The sequence below is a fragment of the Sycon ciliatum genome, chromosome 5 (genome assembly GCF_964019385.1).
Source record: "Sycon ciliatum chromosome 5, ocSycCili1.1, whole genome shotgun sequence".
Taxonomy (NCBI): Eukaryota; Metazoa; Porifera; class Calcarea; order Leucosolenida; family Sycettidae; genus Sycon; species Sycon ciliatum.
The window spans coordinates 4,276,053-4,303,456 of NC_088647.1; the positions used below are offsets into that span (position 1 = coordinate 4,276,053).

General features: G+C 52.5%; 1 protein-coding gene and 1 non-coding gene across 2 annotated transcripts; both read right to left on the reverse strand.

Moving 5' to 3' along the window:
• Positions 1 to 41: 41 nt before the first annotated feature.
• LOC135817246 (mucin-19-like) lies at positions 42 to 24,968 on the reverse strand. Its single transcript, XM_065330374.1, has 14 exons — positions 24,594 to 24,968; positions 20,594 to 23,278; positions 17,104 to 19,911; positions 16,407 to 16,706; positions 15,638 to 15,883; positions 14,241 to 15,215; positions 13,610 to 13,797; positions 7,641 to 7,854; positions 7,276 to 7,430; positions 6,229 to 6,328; positions 5,794 to 5,844; positions 5,370 to 5,498; positions 3,572 to 3,717; positions 42 to 3,005 (listed from the first exon to the last, which is right to left on the reverse strand). The coding sequence occupies exons 1-14, from the start codon at positions 24,697 to 24,699 to the stop codon at positions 732 to 734; spliced, it is 10,377 nt and encodes a 3,458-aa protein (XP_065186446.1). The 5' UTR covers positions 24,700 to 24,968; the 3' UTR covers positions 42 to 731.
• Positions 4,941 to 5,013, reverse strand: Trnak-uuu (transfer RNA lysine (anticodon UUU)). Its single transcript has one exon. It is a non-coding gene; the product is annotated as a tRNA-Lys (tRNA).
• Positions 24,969 to 27,404: the final 2,436 nt, after the last annotated feature.

The window sequence follows — 27,404 nt, forward strand, 5'->3', positions numbered from 1 at the left end:
CATCTCGGCATACATTGCAGTCATGCTGGTGGCACGTGATGTTGGTAGAGCCAATGATGTTTTCATCGTGTACAATGTTCATGTGTAAATACAGTATAGCAGTGGAGGCCAGCCTCCAGGCAAAGAAAGAGAAAGGACTTGTGATCAGGAAAAGGGGGGGGGGCGCATAGTAAGGCAGACAAATGCAGTTCAGGGTGGCTCGGTGACTACCTGCAGGCCTGCCTGCAGATGCTTTGGAGTATAAAACAATCGCACGTCGGGTAGCCATTCCCTCGAACGAGTGAATGACATAATAGCTTTGCAGAAAGGTAAAGCGAAAACTTGAAAATACAGTCCATGTAGATACATTCAAAAATTACACAATAATTACGATATTCACTCTGATCCGAAGCATTCGTTACACAAAATGCATTATGTGTACTCGTATACTGTGAAAATTATTCTCATATTCAGGGCAGGCCGGCCTGCTATAGAGGGGGAACTGGGACCTACAGAAATAGAAGGGGGAATCCCAGTAGCACAAACTATTATGCAAGAAGGTCCAGCAGGAACTACCCCGGTAAACTGCACTATTTTCGAAAACGCTTACACAATTTACAGCACATACAGCCAGTGCATGTGGTGTCTATCCAGTTACCTAGCGGCGAGCATGATTGCCTGTTGGATGGCAACCAAGCTGCAGTCCAATACTCTGTCTTGCCCTTGACTGATTGAGCTGCAGACGAGCGTGCTCAGCTGAAGAAGTATGTGATGGGGAAGTACCCTTGCTTTCCATCGTCAGTCAAGCCGAGCGCCCATCCATCTTCATTTGCCGGCTCTAGTTCCATCATACAGACGCCCTTCTCAAAGGTGAGTTCTGCATCTGATTCAGCGGTATACGACATGACAGCGGTCAGCACAGTGCTGCTTCCAGTGCGCACTGCCTTTGCCGAGCAAACTGGCGCTGGGTGTGTCGGGGGACCCTCGGCTGCTCTGCTCTTCGAGCTCGACTTTTCGGAGCGAGGTGCAGCTTTTACTGCCTTGGTGTTGACCGTCGGTCTACGAGGCTTGGCCTTCGGCTCCTCACCGATGCCTTCACTGGAGCCAGGAGAGGTTGGAGAAGTCGGGGACGTAGCAGGTGTTGTTGGTCCTGAAGGAGGTCGCGATGGCCGGCCTGGCTTTGGCTGTGTAGATGCAGTCGTCTCAGAGCTAGGCGCAGTTGCTGCGGCCTGCGGTGGTCTGCTTGGTCCAGTTGTTGGCCTCTTCGGACCAGCTGAGGGTCTCTGTGGACCAGGCTTTTTTGGCACTGCTGCTACTGCTTCTGTTGGTCGCTGAGTAGTAGATGTTTGAGGCTGACTAGGCTTCTCTGCGTCGTCTTGGGAAGAGCTGCTCTTCTTGTATTGCTTGTAGGGTGCAATGGCTGGCTTCGGTGCCGTTGGCTTTGAAGCCGGCTCGTCTGGTGCTTCTGCTGGCGATGCAGGACGTTCCTCAGGCTTGGACTCGGCTTTGACATCCACACCGGACCTCTCCGTGGTGCTCTGTGTCACCCTACGAGGTTTCGGTGATGGCTTTGGTTTCTCCTCCTTTCCAAGTGCGAGCGATGCACCGTTCTCTTCCGAAGGAGAAGGAGCAACAGGAGCAGAAACTGCGGGTGTCCGCACTGGCCGTGGCTTAGGTGGTTGAGCTTTGGACGTCTCAGCACTGTTGCCAGTGTCAGCAGGTGTCGGATCTTCTGCCTTTACTGCTGCTGGCTGTTGTCTGGGTTTTGGTCTGCTGGGTGGCTTAGGAGAAACTGCACGTGGTGGATCATTGCTAATTTGTTTAGGATCCAATACCGGCTCACTTGCAGTGCCAGCGCCAGTCGCAGCCACAGCTACAGCTGCTCGTGGCCGAGGCCGTGCTGCCGTGGGAGGCTTGGATGCTGTTCTTGGGGCTGCGCCGGGCTTGGCCGATGTGCTGGGTTTGCCTGGGGTGCTGGGTTTGCCTGATGTGCTGGGTTTGCCTGATGTGACCGGTGCCTCTGGAGGTTTGGTTGGGGCAGGTTTTTGCACTGCTATTGTTGGCGCTGATGCAGCCAACTTTTTACTCCCAGATGGATCTGATGACTGCGCGCCATCCACACTGGAATCCTTCTTAGCTGCTGGCTGTTCTGCTGTGGTCGGTGTCTCTGCTTTCTTTTGAGGCTTCCCTGGTGCAGACCTCCGCTCCTTGTTGCCGGCGGGAGTTGTAGACGCATCTTTGGGCGGTGTGACCGATGGCTTCTCGGGACGGGTATCTGACTTCACAGGGGTGATGGTCTTGGGCTGTTTAGTATAGCTGGCTACCGGCGGCTTTTCCAGGGAGCTCATCAAATCATCTACGTCGTCCACGAGCTCTGTTAAAGACTCTCCTCCGCCTGTTGGTTTGGTTGTTGGGACCGTCGCAGGCTTGGTCACATTGTCCACACTAGGCTTTGCCTTGGGACTGGTGAGCAGGGGTAGCTTGACGGGAGCAGGGACTGAGCTGGACTTGCCCGCATTGCTAGGTGGCTCAGCCGGGTGAGCAGGTGCCGGCTTAGCTTCCTTGGCTGCTGCTTGAGCGACCACGTTTGGTACTGCTGGTGCTGGCGGCTGTGGAGCTGAAGTGTTGGCAGCTTGCCCCACGGTCGACGTTGAGGTCGAAGGTGTCATGCCGCGCTTGGGTGGTGGTGGTGCAGAGCGGCGATGAGACCGCTGCTTCTTCTTGGGCTCAGCAGGTACTGGCCGGGTGGGTGGTGGTGGAAGTGGTCGCGATGGAGGCGGAGGACGGCGGTGTGTTGTTGCTGCAGCTGCTGGAGCATCAGTCGGTGCTGTGTCTTCTCCTGCAGGAGTTTCTGCAACATCAGCAGTATTTGTAGTGGTAGCACTAGTAGTGCTTGGCTCCGGCGCTTTGTGCACAAACTCACGCTGCACAACTGCCATGCCATCGCGGACCTGTAGCATGTTCTTCTTGCGAGCTTGGGGCGCAACCGGCGCCTTGCGCTTGGTTTGCCGTCTGGTGAGAGGTACCTGAGATCAGGTTCAAACACAACACGCACACCATAGCATTATATGGCAATATATGCACATACCTACATGCATGGACAATGGCTACACCATATATGGCAATTTACTAGTATGCACATACTCGAGTCAATGCGTTCTGTCTGAGGCAAGTTGCTCCGCTTCCAAAAGAGACACTGTTGAGAAGTAAACGGTCATTTCTATAATGTTGGAGCGACTTGCCTCATACAGAACGCGCTGGCTCGACGTTGTCGACAGATGCATGACCCTCATTTGATTTTTTCATATGAGCTATGTGCGAGCTGTAGTATTATATTATTATGCACATACCTACATGCATGGACAAGGACTAATGACTAATGTGCACTAATGTGGCTCGGAAAATCGAATGGCAGTACAGGCTAGGAAGACTCCCTTTGGCTCATAAGCGCGTGCCTGCTGCGCCAAGCGGCTTTGCCTCGCCGTCAACGGTATCTTCCCCGTGCAATCAGTCAAATTGCACCACTAGCACTATGTAGTGGGGCTCAATGAAAGCCTGAGAATCAGAATGGCTCTTCAAATCTGAAACCAACCTCTTTCTGTGCTGGTGCGGGTGCTGCTGTAGATTGTACTGGTGCGGGTGTAGGGATAACAGGTGTAGGGATAACAGGTGTAGTGGACACGGGCTCCTCGGCTGTAGATACGGATGCTGGAGTCTGTTCGACGTGATGTGGCGATACTGTGAGAACACACCAACAATAAGCACAGCACTCAGCCTAAAGCAGCATGCGAAGAGCACATCAACAAAGAGTGTAACTCTGCTGCTAGCATAATCTCTTGATCCACTGTGGATTTGTGTTATCTAGAGTAAAAAAGATCCAAGTCGTGAGCCATCTCTGTACTACCAAGAGTACATAACCCCCCAGAGTGTGCAACGCCGATCCATCTCTGCATAAGGTCTTGGTCGAGCGGAATCGGATCTTCTGATGTCATGCGTACACTCCACACCAGCGCAAGGCCAGTCTCGAGGCAGTGCACCATGTTTTTGATCCGAGAGTACCCGCGACTCCCCGAGTTCCCCTCAGATGTGTACGGTATTATGACGCAAAGATCCGATTACGCTCGACGAAGACTCTATGCAGAGCTGGATCAGGCGTTGCACACTCTGGGGGGTTATGTACTCTTGATGACCCTATGCAGAGCTGGATCAGGCGTTGCACACTCTGGCCGTCTGGGAGGTTATGTACTCTGTATTACGGGGGAATACATGTACTGTAAAACCGGAAAGTCTAACAACCAAAAAGTTTAACGTTTTTGTAATTTTGGCATGATAGCGTGCAGAAAGTTTAACGATGACTACCTGACCACCCATCTGTATGAGCATCTTTGGACAGACATCTCTCGATAACGGTTTTTTCAAATAACGAAAAATAATTGGACGTTAAAACGTTAGACTTTGTGACTCGTTAGACTTTCCGGTTTTACAGTACAGTTGAACATCGATTATCCGACCACCTCTGGGCAGACAACTGTCAGGCGGTGTTCAGATAAGGCAAATGTTCCGGATAAGAAAAAACTGTCACTCACACACTTTCAGTGGTTATTACTAGCCGCACGACCTTTTTACTTTTTACTTTTCAAAATTTTCGTATTTTTTGAATGGCTCACTACATGCACAGTGCGTACTCTACGGCACGTGCGCCCAAAAAAACTGTTACGGATAATCGAATGGTCGGATAGTCGATGTGTGGATAATCGATGTTCAACTGTACATGATCTCCGGATAGGTTGTCAGCAAAAAGAAATACACGATGGGCCAAACTGAGCAGACTTGCACTATTTTGTGTTCTCTTTGCAGCATGCAGTCACTTTATCAATATGTATGCACCTATCTGTCCAAACCCACATCAATTTTATCATTCTGGCAGTTTATGATAAGGAAGAAGAAAAAATGTACTGCTACGCCCGATAAGGGACTTGAACCCTTGACCCTCAGATTAAAAGTCTGATGCTCTACCAACTGAGCTAACCGGGCAGCTCTATTGTTATAGTTGCGGAACGCATTCTCCTCACAGACAGACCTCAAATCATGAAAGGCGTGTAGAACACACAGTCACATGTTCATCCACGTAGACAGGACGGCACATTACTCAACCAAGACTGCCTCCACATACAGGATACATTTGTTCAGACCCAACTGTTCCCAATCTAGTTTCAATGCATTCCGTAATCAAGTCACCTCCATGAATGGGACTGACATATCTGGTCTTCATAGTGTTCATAACTGAGCCTTTGAAATCCCCCGTGACAGTGTAGATTCAATGGTATGGTACCTCTGCACCAAGTTGGCAATGCATCGAGGTAAGGAAACAAAGTCCAGCAGATACATACCTTCGACTGCTTTCTCCACCGGTGGCTGTGGCCCAGTCTCGGTGGCAGCTGCCGGTGTGCGCTTTGTCTTATTCAAGCTCTTCAGTAGCTCAGCCTGGAAACCACCCATGGCGGGCATGGCTGGTGACGCTATGTGAACAGCAGTATGGCCACAAAACAAGGCACAGAATGTTTAGCATATAGCACGCGCAAACACAGACGACACATACAAGTTAGTCTGCACAAGGCTGGGGTGAATCAGTACAAGAAAAAAAATTGCACGGGGTCCCGTACAGGGCGGGTGAAGAACCACTTTTCCGCTTCCGTGGGACGCCACCACGCCATGATCAGGTGTCAGATGTGGTAGTACAAGAACTTCAAGAAGTCTACTGATATTGAAGGTAGGCAACCATCAAAAGTACAACACCATCTAGGACTGACTTACGTTCAGCATCTTCTTGCTTAGCAGGCTCCTGGGCACTCAATGTTTCAGCAGCTGATGGTGTGGCAACCGACACAGGAGAAATAGTCACAATGTAGCATCATGTCATTCCATCAGGAAACCATTGGTTGCCTATAACTATAACTGAATATCTCAGTGATCAGCAAATACACCGTATGTAGGACATACTAGTATCGGATGCAACATTCTATGACTAGTGCACCCGTCCCAGACTTCGGACCTCAGCAGTAGAGGATCTAGGCTTGATGTATTGTATGCAGGGAATTAGAGAGATGCTGCAGAGGTGGAACACGCTCGGTGCACACGGCTGGGCTGACGGGCATACCTCAGTTCAGTTTCCCATGGCATGGGCAGTTGTTAGAATGTGTGCCATTGGTAAACTAGTGCGAGCAAGGACGTGTGGGAAATTGTGCTAACCTTCAGTGGCCGGTGTAGCGTTGTATTCGACTACCGGCACTGCTGCTGCAGAAGTAGCTTCCTCGGCCTGATCTCCAGCATCGTACATGGTAAGAATAGGCTGGACGGAAGACAGGAGGAGGAGAACACAAAGTACAGATCTATTTCATTCCTTGGTGCTGACCGCTTTAATGCGCTTCCCGAATCCCTTCGCACAAATCATATCCCCAATTCATTTCGCCAGGAACTTAACAATTTCATTCATCTTGGGCACCCTGTAAGAAGACCTTAGGGTCTGTTGGGAATGCCCAAGTAAAATAATACAATACAATTATAATACATGCTTGTGTTGTGACCACAGGCAGCCGCAAACAGCGAGTGCCACCGATCCGGTACAGGCACTGATATTATGGTGTGCAGCACGCTTCTTCATATCTGTGTCACGGATGCCTGATGTGCCTGCACTATCATAAAGGGCCCTGATCATGCTAACAACAAGCATATGGATGTACACACAGTCAACTTCATGAGTACCAACCTCAAGTATAACAACCGTCCCGCGAGGAACGCCCTGGCCTCGGGTATAACTACAACTCGCAAATAACGACACAACCGTCAGACCCAGTGACCATTTGACTGGTTAATTTCAACCGTTCACGAATAACGACAACTCGCAAATAACAACACAACCGTCAGACCCAGTGACCATTTGACTGGTTAATTTCAACCGTTCACGAATAACGACAACTCGCAAATAATGACACGTTTCTCATGCACAATCGAGCCGGGTCGTAATTCCCAAGGTTGACTGTACATGTACAAGCATGTCACTGGATTGGTGAACTGCAAGTTACTAGCTGGTGAAGCAGGAGAAGAACAATACACGCTAATGAGCACTGATCAAGCTGGTTTCTTATGAATTAGCGCTGGACAGTGTTGGCTGGTTCGCACATTTACAGCAGTGAAGCAATCATACTGATGCCTCCTTACGTGAAACTTCTACAACCACAAGTCTAAAAGTGAGGGCACAGTACCGAATACGCCTACACAGATTGCACCCGAACGCACCTCAACGTAGCTGCCTGGGAACCAGCCAGTCCTCTCGCCCGCCGCGCCTCTCCACCACCCACTGTCCGGAGTGTCGAACACCAGCACTGTGCAGCCGTCTTCAAATGTCAGCTCATCATCCCGCTGTGCTGTGTACGCGTACAGTGCACGATGTTCTGCAGCGTAGAAGCACCCACACAATGGACAGTGCAAAGCACACACATGTCGCAACCCTCTCAGATGTACGTCACGGCATACTATCCAGAGGTGCAGTGGAAATACCAGGAGGAACCGTGTCTAAGCGCAGAGCCTCATGGTAACTATCTTTGACATGCTGTACATGTTTAGAGTACACGCTAGGCTAACAGAGTAAAACAAACACTCACCAATTCCCTGCTCGACAAACTGATCGGTCTCTGTTTTGGTGTTGGAGCTGTCGGCAGCCGGGGATACCGCTACAGGAGTTTGTTCTACTGTTGTCTGCGTTTCATCTTGTTTCTCTTCCGGCCGGTTGGCATCGGGTTCTGGGGCAGCTGCTGCTGCAGCTACGGTGTCCAGGTGCAGTGCACTAACCATCTTACGCACTTCATTCTTCACATCCTATGTATGAGTAGAACACCGCAGTGAAAAGAAAGACAGGGGCTTCATGCAAGTCCACTACAACAGTACACACCTTGATACCAACTCGGCATAAAAGGTCATGAACTTTGTGAGGTCATACTCATAATGTACTTTAACGCATGCTCCGTACGCGGAGGCATACACGACCCACACACAGACACAGCAGTAGTTGGTTGGCACCACAGGGTAACTGGGCGAAGGAGCTGGCAGTGTGTAACCATGGAGGCGGCCGACCCGACAGAGGCGGGGACCGAGAGTGAGACCGAAATGGCGGCTGACCTGCCAAGGGCAGTAACCGAATAGAGTGATTCGGGAGAGTAGAGAGAATGCTGCCAGCTACTGAGAGTTCAGTGCCCAATCCCTGCTTGTTTTTGTTTAGCAGAGTGAGTTTGGAAGACGAATGAGGTTAGTAGTATAAGCGGGGTGCTACAGAATGAGAATTGTAACACAATGAAGTCGGTGTGGGTGGGTGGGTGAAAACACGGAGCAAGAGTCATGCGAGCCAATGCAACTAACAAAGAGAGCCAGGCACGAAGGCTGCTGAAGGGTGTACGTATGCAAAGCGAGCTGCTGGGAGAGTTTGCGCATGCGCACAACGGCGCATCCGTGAGCTGGCGCGAACACGCGCGTGATAGACATCAGCATACAGTGAAAACATTACGTCACCGCGTTAAAATACTTTAGCTACGCAAAACTTGCATTAACGCATGCTCCGTACGCGGAGGCATACACGACCCACACACAGACACAGCAGTAGTTGGTTGGCACCACAGGGTAACTGGGCGAAGGAGCTGGCAGTGTGTAACCATGGAGGCGGCCGACCCGACAGAGGCGGGGACCGAGAGTGAGACCGAAATGGCGGCTGACCTGCCAAGGGCAGTAACCGAATAGAGTGATTCGGGAGAGTAGAGAGAATGCTGCCAGCTACTGAGAGTTCAGTGCCCAAGCTAGTTACCCTGGTGGGCCAACCAAATAAGTCAGTGCTCAGAAATAACGCGAGCATTGAACGAGGAGTATAGCAGGAGCTGCTAGCAGTCGAGAAATCTAGGTACCGATAGCGGTACTGAGAGTTGGTATGTATACCGGAGGAGACATTCGTCAAGGTGCAGCGCTACTGGTCAGTCACTCACTGTGGCCAGCTTCTCTGATACTAGCCGCACCTCGGATGGCTCAACACGGATATAGCGCAGCACGGCGTCGCTGCGCCATCGCCCCATATGGCGGATCACGTGCTCTGGTACGCCTGCGATAGCTGCAGACGTGGCTGCTCCGATCCGGAATGAGTGGCTGGCATAGCTGGACGGATCTGTAATCCCACAAAGCGGTAGGAGGGTCCGCACCTCCCTCGTGACGTCCGCCCGTGTCAGAGGCTGGCCATTGTGGTAGGCGAGCAGCTGATCTCTAGGAGATTGGGACTCCGCTGACACTGCCGTCAGGTACCGCACCATCGCCGTAACAGGGCAGCTGATGACATCGGTACAGCCGCCCACGTGGACTACCGTGCCCCTACCGTCCGGGTCCGTCTTTGATTGCAGCAGCGTGATGGTGATACGAAATGATTGTTGGTCCAGGGCCACGTTGCCAAACGTCAACGAGGTGAGCTCACCACAGCGCAGGAAGCCATAAAAGGCCAGGGTGAAGGCGCACTGCAGCATTGCCTGGTCAACTGGGTGCCGCATGGAGGAAACTTGGAGGCGTTGGCAGAGTTGCCGGAGGATGGGTGTTGTGATAGGCAAACGAGGGCGGCCAGGTCCCGACGAACGGGCTATGCCTCTTAACACTCGTGACAGCAGGGACGTCGGCTGATTCGGGTACTCGAGGCCCATTTCGACGTGTAAGTTCCGGATGGCTGACATATATGTGCGAACCGAGGCCGGCCGCAGTGTGCGCATGAGGAGGGCTGCGTAGTAGCACAGCGTAACGTCGCTTCCAGGCAGGGCCACGACGCCATGCTGCTGACAGAAATCCAGGTACCGCCGCTCTGACGCTGAGTATGTCCTCCTGGATGACGGTGCTATTGCCAGGGACGCCAGCCTGGCCACGTCTTCGGTCAGTCCGGTGTGGGCAAGATCGGCATGTCCGGATGGAGCTGTGCCGTGGGTGCCAGGCAGCGGAATTCCTGCAACAGATTCCGGGAAAGAGCATCGGCAATGGTATTAGTAACACCAGGGATGTGCACTGCTGAAATCAGGCAATCGTGAGCAACGCAAAGGTGATACAGACACCTAACTAGAGACATCATGGGTGGCGATCTGCTGGTGCCGGATTTGATGCAGTCTACAACAGCTGAGTTGTCGCACTGAAACTCAATACGGAGGGACTTCCACTCTGACGCCCATGTACTGGTTGCGATGACAATAGCGTACAGTTCTTTATACTGTATGGACTCTGAATGCTGGTGGGGCAACCATGCTCCACGGATCCATCGTCCCTGGAAGTACGCTCCATAGCCCTGGTTACCGCTGGCATCAGTCTGCAATTGCAAGTTGGGCGCCTTTGTCCATTTGTCCAGGAGGAAGAACGACTTCCCTGGCCAGACTGATAGGGTACGCTGCCACCATTTGAGGTCGTTCACTGCTCCGGCTGACAGGGTGAGAACCTTGTGCTTTGGAAGGTTGCTTGTTGCACGGTCAAGGTCGTACAGGCGCCTCAGGAAGGTACGACCGGCAGGAATAGCCCGGGCCGCGAACGAGAGATTGCCCAACACGGAGGCGAGTTCGCGCCGGGACGCCATGCCTGATTGAAGGAGGCCGTTGACTTTGCCGAGATACGCCCCATGTTTGGCGGACGGTAGCCGGATCTCAAACGTCAGCGAATCCAGCTCCAGGCCGAGGAAGGTGAGACATGTGGATGGGCCTTCGACTTTCTCAGAGGCCACCGGTATCTGCAAATAGCGGAGCATGTCTAAGATAAGTGAGCGATGATGTTCCGCAACGGGCAGGTGGGGCGGACTAACGTTCAGAAAGTCGTCCAGGTAGTGGAGTAATTGGCTTAGGTGGCATGCATCCTCGAGAATAAACTGGACTGCTGTGGCGAATTTATCGAATATGTATGGTGCAGAACGCAATCCAAATGGTAGCACTTTGTCATGATAGAATTGTCCCTGCCAGAAGATGCCTAGATAGGGCCAGTCACAGGGGGCAACAGGACAGAGACGGAATGCATTCCTGATGTCGACCTTCGTCAAAAGAGCGCCACGCCCTGCCTGCATGATCAGAGAGATAGCTGTATCGACAGTTTCGTACTGCAGGCTGAATTCATCCCGAGATATACCGTCATTCACACTCAAGCCGGCAGGGGACGAGAGGTCGTGGATGATACGCAGTTTGCCATTAGACTTCGGGATAGCACCCAAACCAGAAATATGCATGTGAGGGAATGGCGGAGATGCAAATGGGCCCACAGTTTCTCCGCGGTCACAACAGGTAAGCAGATGAGTAGTAACCTCAGCAGGGCAAGCACAAGCCGAAGGGTGATTAGGAGACATAACAGAAGATGCAATGGGGCGAGAGCTGCCAATACGAAAGCCATACTGCATGCCTTGTGAAACATAAGAGCGAAATACTGCATTTGGATGAGGAGAGAGAAGATTGATAAAGCGCCGAACATGAACAGGCGTGCTAGTGGGCACCTGTAAAGCAGCGTCACCACTGGGGTGAGAGTTATTTCTTGGTCGAGTCACCAGACTTGGAGCATTGGCGTGCGGGGTGACGGCCGCGGCACTGAATGCAGACGTGTGCTCTGGAGCAGGGGGAGAGCAAGCAGCTGCCGAAGTTGAAATTACGACAGATGGCTTTGCCGTCAAAGCGAGGCTGGTGCGAGAACTGGCTCCCAGTAGGCGCTGTTGGGGCTGGGAGCCCCCCACGAAAGGGGCAGCTGCTGGGCTGACTTGGACCATGGAGCAACGCTGGCACGGAGGCCGCCCACGGCCCGTGAGACAAGACTGCCACAGGTTCGGGTCAATGACGGACCAGGAATAGCGGTGAGGGAGGGACGCCTTGGCCATACGGAATTTGCGGTCGTAGGACAGCCAGGCATCATTGTGGAACCGGACGTTGGCATCGACAATGATGGCCTGATACGCCCAGAGATCACCTGCCAGCTGTGGTGAGGCGTCGGCCAGCACCCTCGAGTAGGTGGTGAACGCTTCCACCCATGTGGCAAGATCATAGATGTGTCGTTTGGCGGGTTGCCGGTGGGAAGATTTGGGGACGAGCTGCACAGATCGGCCCGCGCCCACGTCGAGTTGCATCACATCATGATCCCCCTCGAAACCCAGGGATTCAGGCAGCAAATCACTCAATTCTGTGAACTCACCTCGCACAATCCGGTCTCGAAGGCGAGGCGGCACCACGGGGAGATCTCCAGATGACGGCCACTGTTGTGGCGGGTGGCTGGCAGCCGGTACTGATGCTGGTAAAACCGGCGCTGCAGTGGCGATTGATCCGGCAGCACAAAGCGAGGCCCCGCTGAACGTCGGAACATGAGCGAGTCCCGAGTTGACGCCAGTTCCTGGGCCGGCGAGTTGGGCCGCGCCAGCCTGCTCCAGCAGGGTAACCTTGTCGGCCAGAGGCTGAATAGCAACAGCCACGGCGGCGGAGATCTGGCTCGCCAGCGAGGGCTGGGGTGGTTGGCCGGCCGGCATTGACTGAGACGGAGGCACTTGGCCAGGTAGAGCCGGAGCACGAGGAGCACGAGGCGGCGCGGGGTTCTGGGCCGGGGCTCCGGCCTGGGTGGTTCCAGGAGCAGAGGAGGATGTTGCTCTAGCGTAGGGGCTAGAAGATGACCTGGCGGACCTGCGCGACATCTCTTGCCTCAGCGTGGGAAAATTTGAGAAAATTTGAGTAAACCACTCCGCGGATACAGCACTCAGAATTCCAGCCCGCCCAGGGACTGGACACCACAACTAGGCAACAAGAGACCGAAACGACGATGTCACCTTGTACAAGGAAGTCTGAACAGAACTGAAGAACTCCGGAGTTTGAAAACTGAAAACACGGAGCAAGAGTCATGAAGAACTCCGGAGTTTGAAAACTGAAAACACGGAGCAAGAGTCATGCGAGCCAATGCAACTAACAAAGAGAGCCAGGCACGAAGGCTGCTGAAGGGTGTACGTATGCAAAGCGAGCTGCTGGGAGAGTTTGCGCATGCGCACAACGGCGCATCCGTGAGCTGGCGCGAACACGCGCGTGATAGACATCAGCATACAGTGAAAACATTACGTCACCGCGTTAACATACTTTAGCTACGCAAAACTTGCAATAACGGGTTGTACCTGCCAAGTATGGGGTAACTTGCCCCGCAAAAAAGTGACGGCCATCTTAGATGCATACCTCCCACTTGCACTGTTGTTGAGGCAAGAAATGCAACCACGCCATTGATAAGCGGCTAAAAGCCGGCTTATACTAACAGTACACAATCATGATTTTCTCGGCTGTGCTTGATCACAGCTGAGCAGTATCAGCTACATGTACATGTGCTGCTTAGCAGCTAGTGCTTGCTAGTGCTTGCTAGTGCTTGTTTGGTTTCTTAGGCCAGTGTTCTTCCACCTGATGAGTTAGCATTGACAGTTCTTGTGGAAATGTTTGAAAGTGCTGCAGTGTTGTGAGGGACGTGAAGCTTGTTCTGTTCGTTTGAGCAGCATCAGGCTCACATTTCCTCACACCTCGTCAGAATGCCTCTCTAATGGCGTTAACCCGCTACCCGATTAAGCACAAGTAGTAAACATTCTCACCTCCTCGACTGGCTCGGGCGATTCACTGATATAATTCCCTGGGAACCAGCCGCTGAGTTGCTGGCAGGTGCCACGCGCCCAGCCTTCGTCGTTTCGTTCGTGCACTTTGACTTTGTCTCCGGCCACCAGGGCTAGTTCATCATCTCGCGTGGGTGCATAGTCATAGAGGATCTCAAACGTCCCAAGATCTATGGGATCATGAGAAAGCAGAATGATGGCAGAAAACACAGTTGAGTTGACTAAGGAGGAAATGGAGCATCTCCTTCACAGATAACACGGAACAGGCAAAGAGGTACCTCGAGAATGAAAATGTTACGAGTAGAACAATGATGTTGCACAGTAAAGCAGTGGTCTGGACCGAGGTTTCATAGTGTGCCGAGCTCTGCCCCTGCGGCATTTATGCACTTTCAGCCGCGACACTGAGTGCACCCTGTGTGAACACAACGACAAGTTTGTCCAGTGACTAGCTACAAGTCAACAATACACCAGGCAACCAAGACTGTTGGGATATCACACGGTGTGAAGAATCCTCTTTTAAACAGGCAATCACAGAAGTGACATGATACCACTGGCCTGGCACAACAACTAATGAAAAAGCAAAACAAAATATTTGTTTGATATCACATGGTACCTGGCTGATTAGATGCAGCAGTAGCAGCAGTGACCGTGTCTGGTGATGCGGCCGTTGTTGTAGCAGCTACATCCACAGCTACCACCGCTGGTTCCACGGCTGCAGAATCCCACGGTGAACTCTCCGTCACTGCTGGATGGTCGGTCTGGACCTCCGAAGCGGCAACGGGAGTGGCACTGGATTGATTACCATCATCTTGAGCTTGGGGTTTCAGTGCCACACCACCGACGAATGCTGCAGCAAGCTTTGCCGACAGTGCAGCCATGCCAGTTGGAGCATCATCAGTCGAGGAAGCACCCTGGTTTGATGCGTCGGCTGAAGAAGAAACCTCCTCCGAAATTGCCGGCCACTGGGCAGACGTGTGCACATCGGGTGCTGTGCTCGTTGGCTGTTCAGCAACTACTGCCGCCGCCGCTGTCGTCACCGCAGCTGCAGCTACAGGGGGTGGTGGGGGTGCAGCCGTTGGTTTTGCAGGCGGTGGAGGTGGCGCTGCAGACGGTTTCCGAACCGAGGAGGTCTTGCGCTGTCCGGTCTCCTTCTGCGGCTGTGTAGCGCGGTGAGGTGTTTGTGACTGTGTGTTGCTTAAATCAGCGGAAGATTGTTCAACTCCAGTGTTTGGATATCCGTCATCAGCCTGTGCATTCGCAAAGACAGTACTATTATCTTCTGGGTACTGCATTGTCGAGTTGTCTCCCCACTGGGAATAGGAGTCGGATGGGTCCTGCATCGGGGCTTCTTCAGCCGAGAGCAGGCCGCGTTCTTCCGTGACGGACGAAAGGTTGTGGCTCTTGCTGTCGGCACGCTTTCTCAGCGCACTGGCCAGCATGACACTGAGACCACCGCCGGAGCTCTCAGCCGCATCCTCGGCGGCGCTGCCTGTGCCCTGTTCGGCTGCACTGTTACCTTCTCCACTGATCAATGGCTGATCTTCGTTGCTGTAGGATTGCGAAGTAGTCGTTGAGACCATGCTTGCATCTGTGGAAAAGGTCAAGCATAGCCCATGCATCATCACATTGTTACTAATAATAACTTGCATGTACTGTGCATGTGCTATGCATGTACTATGCATGGACAAGTATGCAAACATTCTGCTATGGGTGCTAGATTACATCTACGTGTACCTAATTTACTGGCAAGGCTGTATTTATGTATTTATGTGGACAGAAGCCTCGGAAAAGCAGAGGGAATCCATACACGGGTTTCAGAGCACACCGCGCTTTGTTGTTCGGTTAATACACATAATTATGAGTTATAGACTACCGTGCTTTGTTGCTCGGTGGGACAGAAGGAAAGCATGTACAGGACATTGCAAGGCATTATGTTTCTGAGGAGGCATTTGCATAGCAAGCATATCCATGATGCACTGGCACTGATCAAAGAGCCATTATAGCATTTACCTGCTGCTGCCTCGGCAGTTTCAGCATCTCCAAAGCCCGTCGTCTCTTCATCTTGCATATCCATCTTTCTCACGACGTACTCGGCTGGGAACCATCCTTTCTCGCCTGTTTCCCGCATCACACCCCTCCACCAGCCGGATTCACTGCTCTTTGTGATGATGACAATGTCGCCGACCTTCAGGTCCAGCTCATCAGGTTGCGTGGCAGCGAAGTTATAGATGGCAACAAAGTGGTGCTTCTCGTTAGCTAAGCAAAAATAACCCAGATCACAGACAGACGATGCATGAGCACGAGATGGGAAGATCACATCTGTTTTGTTATTCATGGGCAGGGATTCATGGGTAGGGATTCATGGGAAGGGATTCATAGGCGGTGAGGGATTCATGGCCCGTGAGGGATTCATGGGTAGAGATTCATGGGTAGGGATTCATGGGTAGGGATTCATGGTAGGGATTCATGGTTAGGGATGCATGGGTAGAGATTCATAGAGATTCATGGAAGGGATTCATGGTTAGGGATTCATGGTTAGGGATTCATGGTAGGGATTCATGGATAAAGAGTCATGGGTAGGGATTCATGAGCAGCGTGTTGACAGGAGACAATTGCTACTGCTTTGGTTACCCAAGTCAAACTTCCACGTACCGTGGAGAAAGTTGATGACACAATCCACATGTTTCCTACAATCCTTAGTCAGTTGTTGATCTTGTACAAAGATTTCCAAACCCCAGCAGAGCAACTGATCAAGAACTGCAACCAGTCACTAACTTACACATCATTTCGGCGGTGACAACCACGGTATTGGTACGCATTCTACCCATCTCCACGTTGTCAGCGGTGCCACGATGAAATGTCCCGCTGACCGTGTCCACGCTGTTCTGATTGGCCGGTGTCATGGTGCTGTAGCTGTCTGGCGCCGAGGAGCTGGAGATGAAGCTGTGCTTGGCGGACGAGTGCTTGCGACAGTACATGATTGCCAGGAAGACGATGAACAGGACCAGCAGAGCCCCGGCAGCTATGCCAGCTATGGCACCAGCAGAGAGACCACCGCCTCCACCGCCACCACCGGCCGCTGTGAGGGAGAAAAGTGGAGAAAAGAGCAGTTTAAAAATGTGTCATGTTTGAGCCATCAGCGCAAGTCGTGGTGACAATATGTTCATTGCCGGTGCACAGGACAAAGAAAAGCAACGTACTAGTATACCAGCCTATGGCTCTACACACATCTGTGCTATTCCACCTAACCAATAGTGTTCCTCCACGTCACGTGGTACAGGCTGATACTGTTTACCTGTACCGATCAGCTCTGAGTATCTCTAGGCTTGTTGCAAGCTGAGAAACAATCATGTCAGAAGCCATCCCGGCATGTGCATGTGCAGCCCAGTGCTCAGTGGACACTACAATGAATGCGTGACATCAGAATCATGATCATCAATCCTATAAGACAGCAGACACAGCGTGTTTCGCCTTACCATCAGTACTGCCCTCGGTCGCCGGAGTAGTGGTTGCCGGGAGAACTGGAGTGCTTGACATCACGGGCTGCTGGGTCGGTGGAAGAACAACTGGCGTGGTGGCTACCGGAGGAGCCGTGCTCGGCCCTGTGGTGGGCATTGTGGTTTGAGTGTTTGGACCCGTCGTCGTGGCAGCCATTGTGGATGGGGCGGGTGAATTTGTGGTGGCAGCTCCAGCTGTGGGAGTGCTGTCTGTTGATTGCATGGTCATGGAGCTAGCCTGGTTGGTGGAGGCTGACTGTGCTGATGTACCTGTACTACCGCCCAGTGTATTACTAGCTCCCAATGATGTCACTGATGATGTCGTCGATGCCGCGCCGGTGATGCTTGATGACATGCCTCCCGCTTGCGTTGACGGAGTCTGCGCTGATGATGTCATTGTTGCCATGGATCCTGCTGGTGATGTCACTGCCGCAGTTGCCGCTGATGTGGTTCCCGTCATAGCAGCAGTTGTTGTTACCATAGGAGTTGAACCGGGTGATGTCATGGCCACTGTTGTTGCTATAGGAGTTGAACCAGGTGTTGTCACAGCGGCTGTTGTTGCCATAGGAGTTGAACCGGGTGATATCACAGCAGCTGTTGTTGCCATAGGGGTTGAACCAGGTGATATCACAGCAGCTGTGGTTGCCATAGGAGTTGAGCCGGGTGATGTCATAGCAGCTGTTGTTGCCATAGGAGTTGAACCGGGTGATATCACAGCAGCTGTTGTTGCCATATGGGTTGAACCAGGTGATATAGCAGCTGTGGTTGCCATAGGAGTTGAGCCGGGTGATGTCATAGCAGCTGTTGTTGCCATAGGAGTTGAACCGGGTGATATCACAGCAGCTGTTGTTGCCATAGGAGTTGAACCGGGTGATATCACAGCAGCTGTTGTTGCCATAGGGGTTGAACCAGGTGATATCATAGCAGCTGTGGTTGCCATAGGAGTTGAGCCGGGTGATGTCATACCAGCTGTTGTTGCTATAGGAGTTGAACCGGGTGATATCACAGCAGCTGTTGTTGCCATAGGAGTTGAACCGGGTGATATCACAGCAGCTGTTGTTGCCATAGGGGTTGAACCAGGTGATATCATAGCAGCTGTGGTTGCCATAGGAGTTGAACCGGGTGATGTCATAGCAGCTGTTGTTGCCATAGGAGTTGAACCGGGTGATGTCATAGCAGCCGTGGTTGTCATGAATGTTGTTGCAGTGGTGGCTGCTGGGGTAGTGACTGCTGGGGTGGTGGTGGCTGCTGGGGTGGTGGCTGCTTGGGTGGTGGCTGGTTGGGTGGTGGCTGGTGGGGTGGTGGCTGGTTGGGTGGTGGCTGGTGGGGTGGTGGCTGGTGGGGTGGTGGCTGGTTGGGTGGTGGCTGGTTGGGTGGTGGCTGGTGGGGTGGTGGCTGGTGGGGTGGTGGCTGGTGGGGTGGTGGCTGGTTGGGTGGTGGCTGGTGGGGTGGTGGCTGGTTGGGTGGTGGCTGGTGGGGTGGTGGCTGGTGGGGTGGTGGCTGGTTGGGTGATGGCTGGTGGGGTGGTGGCTGGTTGGGTGGTGGCTGGTTGGGTGGTGGCTGGTTGGGTGGTGGCTGGTTGGGTGGTGGCTGGTTGGGTGGTGGCTGGTTGGGTAGTGGCTGGTGGGGTGGTGGCTGGTTGGGTGGTGGCTGGTGGGGTGGTGGCTGCTGGAGTGGTTACTATTGGTGTAGTGGCTGCTGCAGTGGTTGTGCCCAGGGCAGTTGTTGATACACTTGCCACTATGGCCGCACTAGTCAGAGGTGGTGTTGGAACGGTGGACGGCGCAGACAAGGTACCTGTAGTGATTGCGGGATTCGGTGTACCAGTGGCAGATGTGGCTCCCGTGGTCGAGCTTGTCATGTGGGAGGTGATCTCCTCAGATGTCAAGGGAGTGGAGGCAGCCATAGTTGTAGGTGTACTTGGTGCAGTTCTTATGGGGGTGGAAGGTGCCATGGTTGTTGCAGGAGTACTAGAAACAACCATGGTTGTCACGGGTACGGATGGGGTTATGGTTGTCATGGGAGCAGAAGTGGTGCCCTGGGGAGTAGTGATGGGCTGTGCTGCTGTTGTGCCAGACGGACTGGGCGTTGTGGTTGGTTGCGTGGATGGGGAGAGTGTTGTTGTTGGCTGAGTTGAGGGACTGGGAGTTGTTACTGGCTGAGTTGAGGGATTAGGAGTTGTTACTGGCTGAGTTGAGGGACTGGGAGTTGTTGTTGGCTGAGTTGAGGGACTGGGAGTTGTTGTTGGCTGAGTTGAGGGACTGGGAGTTGTTGTTGGCTGAGTTGAGGGACTGGGAGTTGTTACTGGCTGAGTTGAGGGACTGGGAGTTGTTGTTGGCTGAGTTGAGGGACTGGGAGTTGTTACTGGCTGAGTTGAGGGACTGGGAGTTGTTGTTGGCTGAGTTGAGGGACTGGGAGTTGTTACTGGCTGAGTTGAGGGACTGGGAGTTGTTACTGGCTGAGTTGAGGGACTGGGAGTTGTTACTGGCTGAGTTGAAGGACCAGAAGTTGTTACTGGCTGGGTTGAAGGACTAGGAGTTGTTGTTGGCTGTGTGGATGGATTGGGCACTGTTGTTGGCTGAGTCGATGGACCGGGTGTTGTTCCTTGGCTTGACTGCATTGTGGGCGGTGTTGTAACTGGCGGTGCGGTGGACGGGTTCCCAGTGGTTGGGGCTGCAGTGGTAGGACTTGTTGTCGCAGATGTGGTCGGAGCTGTGGATGGTGTTTGCAGCTGAGCACACGCTCTGTTGCCGTTTGTATCAGCCAAGACAACTGTGGTGCTGGCAACTGAACGATGAAACGAACAAAAGCAAGATGGACACAGAGCGAGAGAGAGAGAGAGAGAGAGAGAGAGAGAGAGAGAGAGAGAGAGAGAGAGAGAGAGAGAGAGAGAGAGAGAGAGAGAGAGAGAGAGAGAGAGAGAGAGAGAACTAAGCAAGAGATTACCCATCATACCCCATGAAATATTCCTGGAACCAATCCCGGACATGATTAGGCATTGAGATCAGTCGACATCACACACATTCACCAACATGCATACTATAGTTATGCTGAGCTGTACGATTACCTCCTTCGTGTACCCAATCACATGCAATCTGTGCAACTCCACGGCTTAGTCAATACGCTACGACTTACAACCTAATCACATCACAGCTACAATACAATGCTGCTCGCCATCTCTACTGCCGAGTACAGTCAAATATGCCACCAGCGACCTCTGCTATTTACTACTGTCTTTCAACGTCCATTGTTGTTTTCATGTACTGGAGGTTTCAAGAACATGTACAGACTCACAAGCATAGGGGGACTGTGAATAAAGGCTAGCCCCTGTGCCCAAGATACACCAACATACGCACTTGAGGCAATGCACAGCCACGGAGACTTTTTTTCTCGGTGCACCTTGAGCATGCTCCAACACGTACAAATGTACATGCTGCTTCACACCTTTTACATGTAGTTGATTTCTTACCTGAATTGGATCCACTGAGAGGTAGGTTCTCAGTGATGCTGAACTGACGGAGTACCGACGAGCTGCCACTGAACATAATGTTGCCAAGCTTCCCGGACAGGTCGCCTGTGCTGCACAGGAGTGGTTGCGATTGGCTGCACCGCTGTGCGTAATCGCTAGCCTGCGCTGCGCCACTCGGATCAATTGCAATGCCGTTACAGCTAGCAGAGGGTGGCGACGACGTCAGGAGCCACGTGTACGGTGCAGAGGATGTAGTTTGTCTCTTCCGGCGTGTACTACCACCAGTACCTGCCACAAGCTGTAGATCAAGTGTGACAAAAGTCAATGCCGGATTGGATGGGATTTGTGAGAGCGTGACCGTCCCGGTTACAAACGAACTTGATATAGTTGCCGTGAGGGTTGTTGTGTTGGCCGATGATGGAGCCCCAATGTTGGCACAGAACCAACGCGAGCCGTTTGGGAAGTGCACCACAACCGACCGACCAATAGAGCTGAGCTTGCCAAGCAGAGGAACGAATCGCAGATCACTGTAGACTCTGTCCAGAGATGCGAGACCCGAGAGTGAGCCAAACTTTCCACTCAAATCGCCCGCTTCGTACGCATCCAGCGTGCCACCAACTGGCACAACCCCACCGCTGTAGATGGTCTGTAGGGGGTTGAAGTGACCCCCGGTAGAGGCGCAGTGGGAAAACACGGGCAGCTGGTGGATATGATATCCGCCTGCCATGCCGGCTAGATTGGCCACGTTCACAGCAAGCTGGGTGGGCGAAAATGGACCGATCTGAGAGAAATCAATCCTTCCCTTGGTGCCAAAGTCTGCCACACCACGTTGAACTGCAAACCTGCTTATGTCAGCACAAGCCAGCCGACCACCATACAAAGTACCATGAATTACGACAGATTTCCCCAGAATTCCATTTGCAGCCACGGGCAAGTCCACATCCGTATAGAAGTGCTTTGCCGATGCACCGGTAGAGAGCATCAGCTGCGATGACTTTCCCACAAGATCGCCGACTTCGCACAGCAGCTGGTTAGACAGCGAGCACTGATATAGGGCTGGAGAGAGGTCGACGTTGTGTGGATTGAAGTGCCCGCCTGCACTGGCACAGCGCAATGTCGTGGCAAGGCCATCAGCACCTAAGGGCGAGCTGTGCACATGCCAGTTGTGAGATGTAGCCGTAGAGTTGCCGGAGATTAGGCGAAGATCCGAGAACACAGTCGTATCGGACGGTTTTGAACTCTCGTCCTGTATGAACCAGATCGATCCGACCACAGAGCCCGTGAAATAGGCACGCGCCACACTCAGGGTTGTAGACTCCAGGAGAATGGTGGCGCATTGCCAGCGAGGTGAGCTGGCAATGTCATTGTGCAGTACAATGGACCTACCAACAACACTGTACGGCCCAAACAATGTGATGTACGTGTCGCTGTACGTAGCATTCAGGCTGTTCAAGCCTGCAAGGCCACCAAACTTCGCACTGAGATCTCCCACTTCATAGAAGTCCTGCGTTAATCCTGGTGGCAACGGTGTTGAGGCACTGAAGGGGTTATAGTGTCCTCCGACCGCTTGTGATCCGCAAAACCGAGTGCTGAGTGGCGGCAAGGTACTGAGGAGATCTAGCCACGGCACAGGCCATTCATGGATGTGATAGCCACCTGCCATCATCATCAGACCATTAAGCTGCACCGATACTATCGTATTGTCCCACGGTGACTGCTGGTTCAGCTCCACACGACCCCTGACGCCGCCGTAATCAAACACGGCAGTGGCTCTTCTGCTCCTGAGCTCTTGGATATTGCTGCAGACCACTCTGTCAGAGGAGGAGTTGTGAAAGACGATGGAGCGCCTCACAATGGTGTTTACTCCCGAAAGAGGTAAATACGTATCCGTGAAGAACAGCGTAGTGAAGTTCTGCGATGCAGGGATTGTGCCGTGCTTTCCCGAGAGATCGCCTACCTGGCACGCATTGCGCTGGGCAGCACACAGCGCAGAGTAGTTTGCGGCGCTGGCCATGCCGAACGGGTCAAAGAGGCCACCGGTCGCGTTGCAGCGGACTACGGTTTGATCGGTGTTGCTTCGGACGGGCTTCGCGTGAACGTGATAGGACAATGCACCGAGCAGCTGACTCTGATAGAGTCGCATGAGCACGGTCGTGTCATTGCTGCCCGCTGCTTGCCGAAACACGACGGTTCCACGCAGCGTGCCCTGCAGGCGTGCGATCGCCGTCGTGACGCGGGCAGCAGAGTAGCCAATCGAGGCGCACACCCACCGGCTGCCATTCGCATGGTGTATCACAACGCTCCGACCGGCTATACTGCGTGCTGATCGAGAAAGCGCAAGCGTGCTGTCGTTGAACACTGCGTTGCTGAGTCCGCCGTGGCGTCCGCTCAAATCGCCCACTTCGCACAGTGCCGGGTCGCTCGTACACCGCTGCGTGTAGTTGGTGCCCGCGCGGCCGTCCGGATCGAAATGCCCGCCGACCGATGCCGCCGAGCACCGTTGGCTAGGGGGAAGGTCTACATCGATGGGGAACTGGTGAACGTGCCAGGGTAGCGACTGCGTGCCTGTCGACGATAGCCCCGTGAGGCTGACGGTGATGATCACGCTAGAGACTGGACTTGCCTGCTGGAAGACAATCTGCCCGGACACGCCACCACTGTTGAACATGGCCGCCAGCTGCACATCTGTAAGGAATACACATGGACATCATAAAGGCATAAGCATGACTGTATGCGCCATGCACGCTCACTGCATACAGGTGTGTAGAACAGCTTGTCCTGACCTACACCTTACGGTATGCGTTCAAATTAGAGGGCATATCGCATAATGCTGGCCACGGACATCCGATCACCTGGGTATGATAAGCGCCCCGGAGTGAAGCAACCCTTGCCGCTATACAGTCGTGCAGCCCAGCTCACAGTACATTCAGGAGTAATTGAGCTCTGATTATTTTTCCAACCTGATCCAGGCAGAGCCTAGGCTGAAAAACACAGCACGGTTGCAGGTCTCACATCCGCCATTCAATGTGTGGTGCGCCGGTTCTCGAGTGAGTGGTCGGATTTTCGACCAGCGCTGTACGAATCGGACTTGACCGTGGTGTGTGTGTCTGGCTTTGATGTATGTGCTCCATTGTGAAAAACCTGAACTGGTAAAAACAGGGTAGCTTTGTCTATAGGATTGCTCGGTTCCCTGTTTGAATGGTTTGCTCGTGTGCTACTACCATCTTACATTGTATCTGTTAGTCGAAAACTACACGTAATGCGTGCACATGACAGCCGCGAGCCATCTTGTTGGCCCTCGGACCTCTGTGAATTTGTGCTTTATGAAACCGATGTATGCAGTGTAGAGGCTTGGACATGGGATAGTGCCGGCATGCCATTGTACAACACTCACGTGTAACAGGGCTCTCCCGGTTTCCTCTACAAGGCTGCACATGAATGTGCGTCCTCACAAGACATAGCAATGAACATGATTTTAGACATGATTTTAGACATGATTTTAGACATGTTCATTGCTTTGTCAGGTTTAAAAACCTTTTGATCATCACTGTTCGATGATGGTAGCAGTTATAACCATCCAAAGAAAAGCAATTGACCCTTTACTTTAGCGGGGGGTTCTTCAGAAAGAAATATGCCGACAACTTCTTCCCCGGGTTGGCTCACTAGTCCAAAAGTACAGGAAGGAAATGTGGGCCATTTGGCCATTTTGGGACTCAAAGCTCTGGAACATGGAGATGACAGATTTCCCTGCAAGACCACGATCGCACAGAGCCTTCGGTATAACTGCCAGCCACTAGAATTGCGTATTCTGCGTATATTACGTGCATTGTACAAACGTCGGGAAGACCTTTGCGTTGGACCATTCTACCGTGCTGTGACGGCGGAATCCCGTCGAAATATTTTGGGCGTAGTTCTACTCGCTGTAACATCAGCGCATGCCATATACGACTACAAGTGAGGTTCACGCCAACACCTTGACGAGCGGCCAAAGCACGCTTACCTTGCCCTTGAACCAAGGTCGAAATCCCGATAAGCACGAGACCAATCAGGAACGAGGTGCTAGTGGCGAAGCGGCACCACGATGAGGACGGTGGGACGGTACACATGGTTTTCTCCGCGTGCACACGTCCACGAGGCAGGTAAGGTCGCGTCCCAGCCAATTTCCTTCATTCACCGTCTCCAGCTGTTTGTCCGTTCCGACAGCATGACCACATAACAGACCAGCACTGATTCCTCGTTAGCTATTTTGGAAAAATTCTGAGAGGGCTTCCGAAAAGACTTCTGTTACCGAGCCAGCGACGCAGTCCGGCGTTCATTCAGCGGAAACTCGACGAAGACGTCCAAAACACAGGCGAGCCAGGCACAAGGCGCACAAGATGTCGTGATTTGGCGATTTTTCCCTGCGGCCCGCTGTGCATGTGGCAAGGCTTTGCGGAAAATCTAAGATGGTTGTAAAATTTCGACTCCCCCGTATGACTTCATCGACTACTACTACTAGGTACTTGTAAAGTTGTAGTACTGGTAGATCTACATGACTGAATACAGTTTAGTTCATAGACGTCTAGTCTGTGCCTGGATATGCAGGGGGCGCGGCGAACATGGTGAAACAGCGCACGCACGAAGGACCTTCAAAGGCTTCATTGCATCTAGCTCACACTCTCACATGCACAGAGGATCAGCTGTCCCTGACCTCATGGCCATTCGATATGTCACATTTTCACGCAGAAACGACAGACAGTCGACATAGGCTATCCTGCGGTCTGTCTGACTGTGACGCAAACCATCTAATCTTGCATCTGCGGCCCGGAGTGTATCATGTACATTATTGTAATAATAACTATTTCCTACCATGCAGACATACAGTGAATTTCCATGTATGGCCTTTTCTGACCTATTAGCCTTAGGCCAGGCAATAACATACACCCCGAGCAACTCGGAGCACCTCCAGCACACACACACACACACACACACACACACACACACACACACACACACACACACACACACACACACACACACACACACACACACACACACACACACACACACACACACACACACACACACACACACACACACACACACACACACACACACACACACACACACACACACACACACACACACACACACACACACACACACACACACACACACACACACACACACACACACACACACACACACACACACACACACACACACACACACACACACACACACACACACACACACACACACACACACACACACACACACACACACACACACACACACACACACACACACACACACACACACACACACACACACACACACACACACACACACACACACACACACACACACACACACACACACACACACACACACACACACACACACACACACACACACACACACACACACACACACACACACACACACACACACACACACACACACACACACACACACACACACACACACACACACACACACACACACACACACACACACACACACACACACACACACACACACACACACACACACACACACACACACACACACACACACACACACACACACACACACACACACACACACACACACACACACACACACACACACACACACACACACACACACACACACACACACACACACACACACACACACACACACACACACACACACACACACACACACACACACACACACACACACACACACACACACACACACACACACACACACACACACACACACACACACACACACACACACACACACACACACACACACACACACACACACACACACACACACACACACACACACACACACACACACACACACACACACACACACACACACACACACACACACACACACACACACACACACACACACACACACACACACACACACACACACACACACACACACACACACACACACACACACACACACACACACACACACACACACACACACACACACACACACACACACACACACACACACACACACACACACACACACACACACACACACACACACACACACACACACACACACACACACACACACACACACACACACACACACACACACACACACACACACACACACACACACACACACACACACACACACACACACACACACACACACACACACACACACACACACACACACACACACACACACACACACACACACACACACACACACACACACACACACACACACACACACACACACACACACACACACACACACACACACACACACACACACACACACACACACACACACACACACACACACACACACACACACACACACACACACACACACACACACACACACACACACACACACACACACACACACACACACACACACACACACACACACACACACACACACACACACACACACACACACACACACACACACACACACACACACACACACACACACACACACACACACACACACACACACACACACACACACACACACACACACACACACACACACACACACACACACACACACACACACACACACACACACACACACACACACACACACACACACACACACACACACACACACACACACACACACACACACACACACACACACACACACACACACATACATACACACACACAGTCAGTGAGCAAGATGGGAGGTTGCTGCCGGATACATGTGATGCGGAGGGCACTCTCACATGCACAGAGGATCAGCTGTCCCTGACCTCATGGCCATTCGATATGTCACATTTTCACGCAGAAACGACAGACAGTCGACATAG

Coding starts and splice junctions, on each gene's coding strand:
- LOC135817246 (XM_065330374.1), bottom strand. CDS start 24,699: ATGTGTACCGTCCCACCGTCCTCATCGTGGTGCCGCTTCGCCACTAGC. Junction 3,718..5,369: donor GGTGGAGAAAGCAGTCGAAG/GTATGTATCTGC, acceptor GTGTTCTCACAG/TATCGCCACATCACGTCGAA. Junction 3,006..3,571: donor CCGCACCAGCACAGAAAGAG/GTTGGTTTCAGA, acceptor ACCTGATCTCAG/GTACCTCTCACCAGACGGCA.